The following is a 15,326-nucleotide window of genomic DNA, read 5'->3' as shown; positions in this document are numbered from 1 at the left end:
GTGGGGAACAGTGAGAGAGACTGTGTGGGGAACACAGAGAGAGACTATGTGGGGAACAGTGAGTGAGACTGTGTGGGGAACAGTGAGAGAGACTGTGAAGGTAGAGCAAGAGTGACTGTGAGGGGGAGACTGACAGAATCGATGTTCAGTAATATTGGCAGTGTTACTCTTCACCATCTGCTATGGAGTGAGACTTGGAACACAAGCAGGGATGGGAGAAAATGACTTATTGCTATTATGTGTTTGAGTTGACAATAAGTAACATTCAAACCCCAATAATGCACTGTAAACCAACTCAATACTTCTGTGCTGAGTACACAGAAGCAAGCAAGCCCTTCTACATCATACAGCCCAGCATCCTGTCTCAGAATGCTACTGACCTACCGACAACTTCCACTCACCACCATTCAGGGCCCCAGACAGTCCTTCCAGGTGAGGCGACACTTCACCTGTGAGTTGGCCGGTGTGGCCTTTTATATATTGGTGAGACCCGACGCAGTCTGGGAGACCATTTCGCTGAACACCTACGCTCGGTCCGCCAGAGAAAGCAGGATCTCCCAGTGGCCACACATTTTAATTCCATGTCCCATTCCCATTCTGATATGTCTATCCATGGCCTCTTCTACTGTCAAAATGAATCCAAACTCAGGTTGGAGGAACAACACCTTATATACCGGCTGGGTAGCCTCCAACCTGATGGCATGAACATTGACTTCTCTAACTTCCGTTAATGCTCCTCCTCCCCTTCTTACCCCATCCCTGACATATTTAGTTGTTTTTTTTCTCGCTCTCCGCCCATCACCCTGCTTGTTCTCCATCTCCCTCTGATGCTCAACCCCCATTCTTTCTCCCGAGGCCTCCCGTGCCATGATCCTTTCCCTTCTCCAGCTCTGTATCACTTTCGCCAATCACCTTTCCAGCTCTTAGCTTCATCCCACTCCCTCCGGTCTTCTCCTATCATTTCGCATTTCCCCCTCCCCCCATTACTTTCAAATCTCTTAGTATCTCTCCTTTTAGTTAGTCCTGACGAAGGGTCTTGGCCCGAAATGTCGACAGTGCTTCTTCCTATAGATGCTGCCTGGCCTGCTGTGTTCCACCAGCATTTTGAGTGTGTTGTGTGACAACTTCCACTGTCAGGTAAATGAACACTAACCCTTAATTAAGTTTAGACTGATACTGGCTTGAAGAACTTACCTGTCCGGTGCAGTGTGGTCTCCACTCTTCCCCCCATGCTTTCCGAGTGTGTCAGCTTGCTGAATGGCCGACCACAACTGCAATATCAAATAGACAGAAGTAGGCATCTTTAAACAATGAGTGGACCTAGGTGCCATTTCGCGTTTTCTGCTTCCTGGTTTGCAATCAGTGCTGTATGTAAGGGTACTACTGCCTTATGCTACAGCTGTTCAGAGACTGCTCAACTCCACAATTCTGCTGAGCCTGTGGCTGTAAGGTTTTCACCACTAGCTTCTCCTCAAAAGGTAATAGCTAGAGGCCTTCTCCTTCTCCTCCACGTGACCAATGACCTGATGCACCACTGCTAATCTCTGGTTTGTGCTGTGTTAGTGTTACACTGTTACTAAATGGATTCACAGACAGAAGTTTACACCCTCACATACATTCCTATCAACACCTTGGCCTTAAAATCCTCTTCTGGACCCTTCCAAAGCTCACTCCTTTCTCCTTCTAGTGCCCCTTCCCTTTCCCTTTCTCCCTTTGTCTACTCTCTTCTCCTATCAGATTCCTTCTTCTTCAGCCTTCATGTTTTCTACCTATCACCTCCGAGCTTTTTACTTCATCCGCCTCTCCCCTACCCAACTACCTTCCCCCTCACCTGGCTTCAACTATCACCTGCCACCTTGTACTCCTTCCCCTCCTCTCACCTTCTTATTCTGTTTCTTCCTCCACCCACCCTTCCTTTCCTGATGAAGGGTCTCAACCCGCAATGTCAACTGTTTATTCCTCTCCCTAGATGTTGTCTGACTGCTAAGTTCCTCCAGCATTTTGTGTGTGTTGCTCTGGATTTCCAGCACCTTGAGAATTTCTTTTACTTATGATCTGCTTCTCAACTTTGCATGTTTTCTTGACATCCCCTCTGAAGTTTTGCTCATTACTCAATGTTCCCTTCAACACACCATGAAGTTTCAAGCTTTCAATGACCTAGATCTCAGACTTTGAACTCAAATTTCCTTTCAAAAGCTCCCTCTGCCCCTTTGAAAACATTATTCCTACACTTCATTCCCAACTCCCAGATCAAATGCGACACATTCATTTCTTCCTTCATTTTGAAGCATGTGGATCCTTATTTGTAAGATGACAATGTGCATCAGATAAATGCAAGCTGACATTGCAAGAACTCGATTCCATTCCACTGAATGCATTTGGGAAATAGCTTTGAAAGTCAAGGTAATCATATCAAATTTCTCAGTAATGATCAGAATGAGTGAACAGACTGCAGCTTATTCTTTAATCCCAAAAAGCAAAGCCTGATAAGTTTTGGAACATTTCAATAGTGACAGAAAATGTGTTTCAATAGTGGACAGAGCGTGGAGCTAAGGGCTGTAAAAAAGAGCAGATTGCCAATCAAATCAGTTCAGGAGATGCTGCTTTAACCCAAGAATGTGAGAATGGAGAACTTGGTAAACATTTGCTCCGGTGACATGCTGGATTAAGAGTTAGCTGGATAAAACTATTGGATGGAGTGCAGATCTGCGACTATGGTTTGCTGAAGAAGGGTGAAAGAAAGGTTATACCAGTTAGCATTAACGATCTGGTTCTATGTAAATCTGCTTTATATCTGCGTGTGCTTCAATGATCAATGTTGACCCGATAGTCAGTTTTAGACATTATACACTATAAACAAGGCTTAGTCTAAACTTTGCTTTGTCACTAAAACCACTGTTCTGAAGTATCCTGATCATAACTTTTAAGTGTTCTGATGTAACTTGGCTGATATTGAATTCCCTGCGACTGCAACAAATTTAAAGATTCATTCCCGTTTTTCCACATCAGTGTCTGCCTACACTCACACTTACTCATTTCATTCACTTCTTCAAACTATGTTCAAAAATACCCTAGCTTTTTTATTTACAGGCATGAGCAATGTGAAATAAAAACAGAAAATGCTGGGGACATTGAGGCTAACTACCATCTGTGCAAGGAGAACTGCAGATTAAAGAAGGGCCATTGATCTGAATGCATTCACAAATGCTGCATGACCTGCTGAGTATTTCCAGGACTTTCTGCTTTTAGTTTATGTTCTTATGATAAATAGAAGCAACTTTCTGGCAGCATCTGTAAAATCACCCATTCCAGAGGTGTGTTGCTCTAAGAATATCATCTCCTGTTCAAATAGACAGCTGTTCTATGATGCCTATCAAATAATTTTAGATAGACAATATCATATGATCAATATCAATTACTAAACTTAATTACTTTGACTGATACAGCAGGAAAACAGGCCCTTCAGTCCACTGAGTTCACACTGACCATCATCCACATACCACACACACAGATTCTAAACTAGTCCCATTTTATTGCCTCACCACCCCACTCCCCAGATTCTATACACCAGGGGCAATTCACAGCAGTAAATTACCCTATTGACTGATACGTCCTGGGAACATGGGAAGAAACTGGAGCACTTGGAGGAAACCCATGCAGTTACAAGGAAAATGTGCAAACTCCACATGGGTAGTGCTCAAGGTCAGATTTGAATATGAGATACTGGTGCAGTGAGGCAGTGGTTCTATCTGTTGCAAATCTCTTCTGTAGCAGGAAGATAGCAAGGAATTCTTCAATATCCTTTTTTTTTCATTTTATAAACATTGGTGGGAATCCTTAACTGGATAAAGTAGAAATGGATGTCTAATTGGTGACTGGTGACTTGCCAACACTCTTGTCACCCATGCTGCTGTTGAGTAAATACAAGTTCAGATTTAGATTCATTTACTTACCGCATGCACTTTGAAACATACAGTGAAATGAATCGTTTGCGATAATAACTAACATACAACATACCAAAGGATGTGCTGGGGGCAGCCCAAAAGGTGTTGCCACACATTCTGGGACCAACCTAGCATGTCCTCATTAATCAGCAAGATAAAACAGAACACAACAAGCAACAGAACAGCAACTACAAAACAAGCCCATTTCCTCCCTCCCACACTCACGAGGACAGTCCTCCAACCCCAGGCCTCTGGGGTTCTACTCTCCAGGCTTCAACTTTTGGATTTTCAATCATTCTTTGGGCTTTGGCCTTTTATAAGTGTTTTCAGTGCAGCCCATTTCCCTTCCACCAGCCCAACCACCAGGTGATACACCAATAGTTATGCCTTCCACTCTTCAGGGTGCAGAGAAAGAGCAGCGGGTGGATTACTTTCCATGCCTTGCAGCTGTCTCACAATTCCTCTGGTCTTTTGGGACACCTGTCTCCAGATGGCCGAAGGAAGTGGAAAGACAAGGCAAGCTTGGAGTCTAAGAAACTCATCCTGCTTCCTTAACAAAGCAAAACAGACTCAAGTCAGGTGGAGAAACCATTAAGTATTCAAGGAAAGAGCATCTGGAGATAGATGTCTTATGGAATGAAGGTTTCTATCCCCATTATTTTGCTGAAACAGCATATTAGAGAACCCATTACATTGCACCTCCAGTGATTCAAGTTATCAATAAACTTGAACTGTCATCAGCTTTTCCTTTCATTCCAACTGAGTTATACTACAAGGAAAATAATCAAGCAACATTTTAGAAGTATGACTCTAATACTAGCACCAATGCTGATCCCATTTGAGCTTACTTTCTGTTAATCTCACTTTCATTACTTGCCAAACATACTTTTCTTCACTTTACATATAACAGCACAGGGAAGATGTTTTTAAAGCATCTCAGTTATCAGATTGGCTCTATGATAGGAAAAATAATTACCACACTTTGAAATATGTCCTCTGCTTTACCCAAATGACTAGTGAAGACCTGAGTGTTTAACAATGTTACCAGTTTACCTATTATCAGCCTCTGTGACTAATTTATCATTAAGGCAGAGAATGGAATCCTCACTGATTTGGTTTGATGGAAACAATACATTTCACTGTATGTTTCAATGTACATGTGACAAATAGAGTTAGTATTTGATCTTTACCAGTTCTACCCTCTGTCACTCTCTCTCTCTCACTCTCACACACACACTTACTTACGATATGGGAAGAGGCCTGTTGTGATGCTGACCATCCTTAAACAACTTAACATCAACTTAACTTAACATCAACTTAACATCAACTTAAACATCCTTAACACCAGCCAGTCATTGGAAAATTTTAATTCTCGCCTAAACTGAGATGATATTTGTTCAGGTTGCTGTGTGACCTGCTCTAATCAGAATGCATTTAATTACTCTGTGTTTTACAATCCCTTTTAAATAAATATCTATTGGAACTATTTATATAATAGCTGTCAGACCACATTAGATTGATATTAATATTAAACAGGTTCTCATAAATTTTGTTGCAGCAGAGTAATTGATACTCTGCAAGTTCCACATCTTTTTGGAATCCAAGTATACAGCATGTTGAGGTCTTGTTACTCTCCTTTTGCAACTCAAAGCCTAATATCTTGAGCTTTTTTGTGGACTGGGGGGGGGGTGGGGGTTAAGGGCTGCCAAGAGCAACATTTATTGCTCTGGAAGTGTTGCTCTAATAGAACATTGCACTTTGTGAGATGCAGTTAATCCCCCACTATATAAGGAGTTCAAATGACCAATTAAATGTGAAGGCTCAGTAACATATTTTCAAATTGGGGAACAGGGGTGGGTTGCATCCTGGAGGGGAACAGGAACACAATGGCGATTTCCACTGCAATGTTTGACTTCTTATCTATGCAGCACCAGAACACAAGAAGATAGGAGCAAGATTTGGCCACCAGGCCCCTCAAGCCTACTCCATTATTTACTATGATTCCATTCTGGCCTCAACTTCTGTTTGATGCCAGTTCCTCAATCTTATAAATATTTCTCTCTGTCCACATTAAATATCTTATAAGCTCTGGCCTCCACCAGCTCTAGGAGCAAAGATTTCCAGAGATTCACCATGTTCTGAGAGAAGAAATCTCTATGCACCTGAGTTTTAAATGACCAGGCCTTTTTTGTAACTGTGCCTCCTCATTAATGACTGTCCCAATATCTCAGGGCCTACTCTGTCAAACCCCTGAGGATCTTATGTCTCTGAATAAGGTCACTCCTCATTCTTCTAAACTCCAAGGAATCCAGTTACAAATTGTTTTGCCTTTCTTGATAGGGCACCCCAAATGCTTCGACTTTTATCTTGCACAGGCTTTGTTGAGAATGGGGATTTTCTTGTGATGCGCCTAAGAAATATCTGGATAAGCAATTGGATCACCTAGGCATTGAAAGCTACAGGTCATGTGATGGTAAATGAGATCAGTGTAGGGGGGGTGCCTGATAGTTAGTATGACTAAGCATTGTAAGCATAGTATTTTGGTGCCAAAATGTACAGCAACACGTGCAGGCTGCCTCTAGCACAACATTGGGAATGTTGGTTGCTAACATTAAAAAAAAATGCATTTCACTGTATGTTTTAAAGTTTAGTGAATTCCAATTAATTTGGACTCATCAGGACCAGTACATTTTGGCTCAAAAAAAAAGCGGCTGCCCCAATTAGCCGAAGTTTCATGGAAATAGTTTAAAAAATACATTTAAAAACACACTGTTTATCTGAGTAGCAAATTACGTACTTAAATAAAATAAAGAACAAATTAGAACACTGTCAATATTACCACAGTACTATAGAATTGTGCAGTAGTTGCAAGAGTTATAGATGGAGGAATTCATCCAGCATATGCTGCTGTCTTCTTTTGATTGAATGTAAGTCAGGGTTTCCCAACCTTTGTTATGTCATGGGTGAATACCAATAGGTTGGGAACCCCTGCTGTAAATGAACAAAATCAGAAAATGGACTGCCTTCATGCAATGCATCCTCCAAATTTTAATTTTCATTGTAACATTCAAGATGATTGGTGATAACTTCAAATTCTACTTGTTGATGTAGTGAAATAGTTTAATTTTAACTCATGGCCGTTTCTGCTATCTCCAAGCCTAAGTGCTTGAAACCACAGTGAGCAAAACAATTTCAAGTTGTCTTCCTGCTTTTTTCTCGACAACTATCAGTGAGAAAAATCACTGCTTTTTGAACACAAGCACATACAACTGACGCTATTTAAAAACTGTTCACTCTAAGCATGGTGTAGTGTCTAACAGCCACACAAGTGCACACAACTGATGGTAGTTAGAAAGTGTTTGGCAGCAGTTTTTTACCCCAAGTAAATGGAGTAGTGTCTCAAAAACAAACAAGGCAATCCCTGCCATTTTCTCAATTAATTCTTGTTCTTTAAGAATTGTCCCAAGTAAGCAGCTGCCTTGATTAACTGATGGCCTAATTAACTGGAAGTCACTGTAGATGAATCCGGATGCTGTTGATCTTAAGACAGGTGATTCAAAAGAGCAGCTTTTAAATGAGTCAAGCACCAGAAAACTGCTTCAAGATCATAATGACTATGAGACTTGTTGCTAGGTTTGAGCACAATGTCTGCTCACTGATCTCAGACAAGGCTTTAGCTGAGACCTCTTTTTTCTCTCCAGGTAGAACAGGTAGTCCAAAGACATAAAGTCATGCTGGTTGGAAGTTACTGTAAATTGCCCCTGGTGTGATGGATAGCAGGAAACTCGGGAGATGGCTTCATGTGGAAACCCCAAAGCCCAAGAACAGAAATGTCTACAGTGGTGGGTACAGCCCAGTCCATCACAGGTAGAGCTCTCCCCACTATTGAGCACATTTATATGGAACTGCCACAAGTAAACAGCATCCATAATCAAGACCACCTCATCCAGGCTATGCTCCCTTCTTGCTACTATCTTTACACAGCTGATACAGAAGCCTTAGGTCCTACACCCCCAGGTTCAGGAACAGTTATCCAACAGGGTCCTGAACCAGAATGAGTAACTTCCACTCACCACAACTCTGAACTGACCCACGACCTAAAGACTCACTTTCCACGACTCTACAGCTCATATTTTCAGTATTAATTATTGTTTTTATTTGCACAATTTGTCTTCTTTTGCACATTGGCTGTTTAGGTTTTTGTAAATTCTATTGTATTTCTTTACGTTACTCTAAATGCTAGCAAAAAAATTAGGGAAAAGATGGGTAGGTGGGGGAGGAGGGATGAAGTGAGAAGCTGGTAGGTGATAAGTCAAAAAGGTAAAGGGCTAAAGAAGAGGAATCTGAAAGGAAAAGAGAGTGGACCATGGGAGAAAGTAAAAAGTTGGAGGGGGGAGAAGCCCCCTCTCTCCTACTGGTTCCCTTCCTTCTTCCCTATTCCTTGTGCTCCACTTTCCTCTCCTATCAGATTCCTCCTTTTTCAGCCCTTCAGAAAATGAATCTCAAGCTAGTATATCCTAACACAGAGATGTTTTGATAATAAATTTACTTTGACTTTGATCAACATGTGAGTGAAGGGGAAAGCTACAGGGTGGAATGCAATCAGTAAAATTACTCTGCGAACCAGGATAGATTTGATCGACCAAACAATCTTCTTTGACATCATTAGAAAATATAATGTGAAATATGAAGATCATGGACTAGTTTCGACTTTCTCAGGACAGGTGGGGAATATTGATGCGTGTTGCTATCAGCTCAGTTTCATGACTGAAGCACCCGGTCAACTCCATCTGTTCAGCTCATTAATAGACCCTATTAGCAAGTGGCCATTATTATGAATGGCCAGCTATGCAATGTTTAAGAGAAGCCAAAGAGGTATAGGTCAAAGGGCACACATGGTATCCAAAAATCGAGCATCAAATTTCACATACAATGCGATCTAGAAGTAGTTTTATTTAAATGTTTATTTTTTGAAACAAAAGAAACCCATACTCAAACAGAATTAAACAACATGCATCCTCTTCATCACTGTTACAACTTCAGCCTGTACTTATATAATAGTTTTAATGTAATAAAATGCTCCGAGGCATGTTACACGGATATCATCAAAAACACAAGTGAACAGTATACCTCAAAGGGCAATATCAGAACACCCATGTAGGGTATTCCATGTATTCACCACACTCTGTGTATAAAAATTATCTCTGATATCCCCCTCCCTTACTTTCCACAAATCACCTTAACATTATGCCCTATGGAATTGGCAGATCCTCCCTAGGAATATGTCTTTGGCTATTCACTTAATTTATGCCTCTTATCATCTTATATACCTCTATCAAATTGCCTCTCATTCTTTCTCATTCGGAAGAGAAAAACCCTAGCTCACTCAACATAGTCATCAGCTATGCTCTCTAATCCAGGCAACATCCTGGTAAATCACCACTGCACCCACTCTAAAGCTTCTATATCCTTCCTATAGTTAGGTGACCAGAACTGAACACAATATCCTAGTATGGTCTAACCAGAGTTTTGTAGCGCTCACAGCTCTTGAACTCAATCCCCCGATGAATGAATGCCAACTAACTATCAAGAGGAGCAGAACTACAAGACAGTAAGCACAAATGCAAGAGGCAGTTGAGGTTTCCCATCTGTTCCACTCTTACAATTTCTGTGGAGCCTGTACTGCCTCAATTCCAGTCCCTTTTGCAAACCCTGATTTCATTGACTCCCTTTCTGTGTTAAAAACACTATATAAATAAATGTCTTTGTTGTGGTAACGTGTTGAATTTAAAAGGAATCATTCTTTTCACATTATCTACCCTGTTCCCTACACCAATAAAGTAGCTGTCAGTGCTTCTCCAAATATTTAGTAAGGAGGAGTAGTATCATACTCGTGAAAAAGTCAGTAAAGGCACCACACAATCTGGATTTGACTTTAAACACCACATTAAATTGTTATTGGTCATTTTTTCAGTTATGTTACATGATAATACCTTACTATTTTACCGTATTTGACTTTACTAGTCTAAATATTTATCTCATTTTCACCCACCAAGGGGCTTTCCTTGGTCATGTTATCTCAGCTGACAAATTTGGAGACACTTATAGGAGCTGCACAGAAAGTAGAACATGCAGCTGTATTAGGTTTTGTAAAAGGGAGAGATGTTTATATAATGTGCAAAGCTACATTACAGTTTTAATCTAAATGAATGCTGATACATGGTAAAGCTATGATGTATGTGTCTGGAAGATGCAGCCATGAATGCAGCTATATTATGTCAAACCTTAATAGCAAAATAGGTGCAAACACACAACAAACTCTAAAATGGTTTGCAGCCCATGATTTATAACACTTTCAAGGTTAAGGACAGGCACTAATAGCTGGTTCAACACCCACCCCCCAACACCAAGTTGTGCATCATCGTAATTTGGAAATATATCACTGTTTCTTCATTTGCTTGTTGCATACTCCCTTCTCAGCAACACTGGGGAATATATCTTTTTTATTTAAAAATATATATAATACTGTGCAAATGTTTTAGGCACCCTAGATTTTTATATGGTTTTGGATGGAATGGCCTCCACAGAGCCCTGATCTCAACATCATTGAAGCTGTCTGGGAGAGACAGAAGCAAGTGAGACAGCCAAAGTCGGCAGAAGAACTGTGGCAAGTCCTCCAAGATGCATGGAGCAACCTACCAGCTGATTTTCTTAAAAAAACTGTTTGGCAGTGTACCTAAGATAAGTGATGCAGTTTTAAAGGCAAAGGGTAGTCACATTAAATATTGATTTCATTTAGTTTTTTTACTGCTCATTATATTAATTTTTTTTGATACTTAGAAACTTCTCATTTCATTATTTTTGAAAGCATCTTTGCTGTACAGAATTTTTTTACATGGGCCTAAGACTTTTGCACAGTACTGTACTTCATGCATAAAAATACACATACAAGAATTACAATCAGTACGTCTTCCTTTATATTCATTTGAGTGATCAAATCGATACACATTCTTAAATTATATCAAGGCGACTCATCCTTCCCCTTTAAACAATGCACCCCTTTAGTATTTTGGGAGGTTGTTGCACAGGTCCCAGCTCCTCGATGGGCAGTGGTGGTGGGAGTTAGAATGGGGTCCTTCTCCATGGCAGCAGCTCACTTCATTGCATCTGTCAGCACATCCTCCTTCACCTTGTAATTGTCAGCATTCACTTGAGGACATTTCAATACACCGGAAGAGCAACTGGTTTTAGGTGACACACAGAAAATGGTGGAGGAATACAGCAGCTCAAGCAGCGTCTATGGAAGGGAATGTTTTGGGTCGAGGCCCTTCATCAGAACTGGAAAGGAAGGGGGAAGAAGCCAGAATAAGAAGGTGGGAAGGAGTACAAGCTGGCAGATGATAGGTGAAGCCAGGTGAGGAGGGAAGTGGGTGAGTGGCAGAGGGAGGAAGAAGTGCCAAGTTGAGAGGTGATAGGTGGAAAAGGCAAAGGGCTGAAGAAGAAAGAGCATAATAGAAGAGGAGAGTGGTCAGTGGGAGAAAGAGAAGGAGGAGAGGCAGCTGATGGAGAGGACGAACAATGAGAAGAGAAGGGGTGCCCCCTCCCAATCTTTGGCCAGAAACATTGACTATTTCCCTCCACAGATGTTGCCTGACCTGCTGATTTCCTCCAGCATTTTGTTTGTATTGTACTGGATTTCTAGCATCTGCAGAATTTCTTGTGTAGAACCTTTAGATAATCTTTCACTGAGTAAATGAGCAGTAGTTGAAGCTGGTCTCAGTGTGCATTACTGGGGACAGCTTTGACACTTACGAGTCCTTTGTTACACTTGGAACAAACCTTGACTCAGAACATCCTGGTAAATACACAGTTTGGGAGGAAGGTGGCTGATCACCTCATTGGCAACACAGACACCTTAAGGGCAGTCTGTGTTGGAATGACAACAGCAAGTCACCCATATGTGAAGAACTGAAGGTTGGCATTAAATGGCAGGCCTGCCTGAAATGGCCAAATCCAGTAAATGATTTAAAAATCTGTTGCAGTGTTCTATCCGCCACCACATTCTGTAAGGATTTGGTCTAAAGCACAACATTATATTTAACAGCAACTGTTCTTGCAGGACCATCAGCTCAGTGAACATGCATACTGGTCTGCCCGAAACTCACTGACCTTCCAGAGAGTTGCAAATACTGTAGATACGTTCTAGGATCCAGGAATTGGTGCTGTGGGATATATTGAAATTTGGAGTGGGGAAGACCACAGTTTCACACTAGTCCCCCAATCTCCCAGTCCCCATTGTGAACTGAAGTACTAGACCCTGTGTAAATAAAAGCCCTCAGCTTGCTTCCACTGGATATAATGTGGTGCTGCCGTAAAATGGGTCTTCGTGGAAATATTGTTCATAACCAAACATGGTATATATTTTAAAGCTTTATGAGTGTATTTCTGGGGGGAGGGAAACGCAGCTGCATGTCCAGTGATGGCAAGTATTAACACGATAGAACACTAGTTGTACAGTTCAGTGGTGTACATAGTTGGTGCAGATACTCTGCTCTCAGTCTGTGCAGGAGGGAGTACAATGAAGAGTGGCACTAACATGACTGGAAGCAGAAGCCTGTTGACAGGACTCTGGTCCTGCATCAGCCATCTATTGAAGGCCTGGCAGTAGGAGTAGCTGACTGACACATTATAAACAAGACAGGACGATAGTTTGCATGTTTTAGGACATCGAACATGTTCTATGTTCTACAGCACAGAACAAGTCCTTCGGCCCACGATGCTGTGCTGACCTTACAGCCTACTTTAATATCAGAGTAAGCCTTCCCTCCCACATAGTTCGCCATTTTAATTTCATCCACGCGCCTACCTAAGAACTTTGTAAATGCCCATAATGTATCTGTCTCAAAGACTACCCCTGGCAGAATGTTCCATGCACAAACCACTGTGTGTGTGAAAAAACAACTAACTTCTGACATCCCTTCTCTACTTTCCTCCAGTCATTTTGAAATTATACCCTCTCGTATTAGCCTTTTCTGCCCTGGGAAAATGCCTCTGGCTATCCATACAATATACTGCATATGCCTTTCATCATCTTGTACAGTAGTGGTCACCAACCTTTTTAAGCCCAAGATCCCCTACCTCAGCCATAGTCAAAGGCGAGATCGACCCCCATAGCGATTAGTTACACGTATGCACACCGTGGCAGAAGAGACCGGAAGTTAAACACAACATACTCGAAGCAGGTTCCTTATGCCCAGTCTACTCCACAATGTAGTTTTAGCGGCTCTTGGCACTTAGCTTCTGTCCTGCTTGTCTACGTTTTTTTCTGCTCAAAAAACTCAGCGGGTTTGTCTTTAAGTGCAGGGTGCTTGGACTCAGGGTAGCGAAGCAGTTTTGAGGGCTTAATTGCTTCATTAGACAGCCTCCGCCCACTCGTCGCCAGACGCCTTGGCCAGGTGCAGCTGGTTGTGGGTGGGGTGAGAGGACAAGGTCGGGGCCGGAGGTCCCCATGCCGGAGCTGCGGCGGTTCCAGTCCAGAGAGAGCTATCAAGCGAGGAGTGCGACAGGGCGCCCGCCTGCCCCTCTTGTAGGATCTATTGGCCGACAAGAAGCAAATGGAGCAACTAGAGCTTCTTCTACAATCACAATGATGCAGTCCTGCTAAATGTCCGAGAGATATGGGAGAATCCATTGTGTAACTGCTGACCAACCATACCCTGGTGAAATTTATAATACCTGTAGACCCTGAGCTGTGGTTGCCTAATCCTATGGACAGTAGGATAATGGGACAAGTTCATCTCTTTTTAAGTAGGTCTCCTCAAATGTAGGAGTTAACACATGGCAGCCTAGTAGATTTGCCACCAATGCCTGCTGATTTGGAATTCAATTTGGGTTCCTTGGACATACTCAACACAACAATTGCATTATTCTTTCTCCAAAAAGAATAGGCTAAACAGGGTATATCCTCAGATCTATGGAATACCAACTGAACCACCAACCTAGCTGCAAGTTTTGAAGGATTCCTTTAAATGACTCGGGTAATACATTGGTCGGGAGTAGTTCTGCACAAGGACTGGCATTATCAACTACTTACTCTGCCTATCCATGCACCCTCCAGCACCAAGTCATCGAGCTTGCGTATTGCTTACAACTGTGCACTGCAAATTCACAATTGAAATCGGAAGTCAGTGTAACATAACACTTCACTGCCAAGGAAGTTCAGAGCAATTGTTGACGTCCAAGCTAAAATCACTGATGTAGCCAAAGTTTTCATCTTGGGTTCTTGGGTTGAGAAGTATATTAATCTTTTCCAGACAAATGTTTCTCACACGAAAAGCAAACAGTACAACTGTCCTTTGTGTAATGCCTCCTTAGTTGGTATATACTCTTTCCAATAATTTAGTTTAAATCCATTTCAAGAAAATCATCAGACTGGTTAAATTTTATTACTATAGCTATCAAAAGTCCTGTAGTTCTAAAACATCAGGTAGGAGTGTTGGGAGAGCTTTGTGATTAGGTTTGAAGGCTTCTCTTTTAGTAGTGCTGCTTACCCCAGTGTTATTTTTTTGTGCCAGTCCAAAACTATTTTCACAGCAATGGGAACATTTGTTATTCCCCTTCAATAATGGTTATGACCAAACTCTCAGAGGGCAAGCTGTAATCTGTTGCTCTCAGATAACTTGTTGGCAAGATAGAAAAGAGCTGCTGCAGGGGAAGGTACCTAAACAAGCCAGAATATGGTGAAGGCAATGACAAAATACTGTGGGAAGGAAAACAGACAGATCAAGAATGCCACCTCACTGTAACACAGTATGAATTTGTTCACTGTTAAAAAATGAGAAGTATATCCCAGATACAAGAAATAAGCCTCAGTATAGTGAAGGCTCTTGCCCGGCTTCTGTAACTGCTATAAGTGACATGGCAGCATTGTGGTTAGCACAATGTTTTACATTATCAGCGACCAGGTTCATTTCCTGCCGCTTTCTGCAAGGAGTTTATAACATTCTCCCCATGACCGTGTGGGTTTCCTCCAGTTGCTCTGGTTTCCTCCCACAGTTCAGAGACGTAACGGTTGGTAGGTTAATTGCTCATTGTAAATTGTCCTGTGATTCAGCTAGGGTTAAATCAGGGAGTGCTGGGCTGCATGGCTCAAATGGCCAAAAGGGCCTATTCCGCACCGTATCTCAATAATGACATAAATAAAAAGTGCTATAATATCTATCATCAAGGAGCCCCACAAACAGGGCAATGCTGTATTCACACTGCTGCCCTCGGGAAGGACTTGCAGGACCTTTGGTCTGTGGTAGTGGGTCTGGGTGAGTACATAGTTGAAGAACTGAAGTGCAGCACAAATCACTGAGGGGGAGCAGTGAGACAGGGTTT

General features: G+C 41.9%; 1 protein-coding gene across 7 annotated transcripts in view; it reads right to left on the bottom strand.

Annotated features, from left to right (window-relative positions):
• Positions 1 to 15,326, bottom strand: part of pde3a (phosphodiesterase 3A, cGMP-inhibited) — a 506,801-nt gene that overhangs the window by 63,364 nt on the left and 428,111 nt on the right. For all 7 annotated transcript variants that reach the window (XM_059987641.1, XM_059987642.1, XM_059987638.1 and 4 more), the window contains one exon: positions 1,195 to 1,271. In XM_059987641.1, the coding sequence (XP_059843624.1) occupies positions 1,195 to 1,271 (77 nt within the window). The remainder of the gene's footprint in view (positions 1 to 1,194; positions 1,272 to 15,326) is intronic.

Source organism: Hypanus sabinus, chromosome 13 (genome assembly GCF_030144855.1).
Source record: "Hypanus sabinus isolate sHypSab1 chromosome 13, sHypSab1.hap1, whole genome shotgun sequence".
In the NCBI taxonomy this organism is placed as follows: Eukaryota; Metazoa; Chordata; class Chondrichthyes; order Myliobatiformes; family Dasyatidae; genus Hypanus; species Hypanus sabinus.
This window is presented reverse-complemented; position numbering and strand designations above follow the sequence as displayed.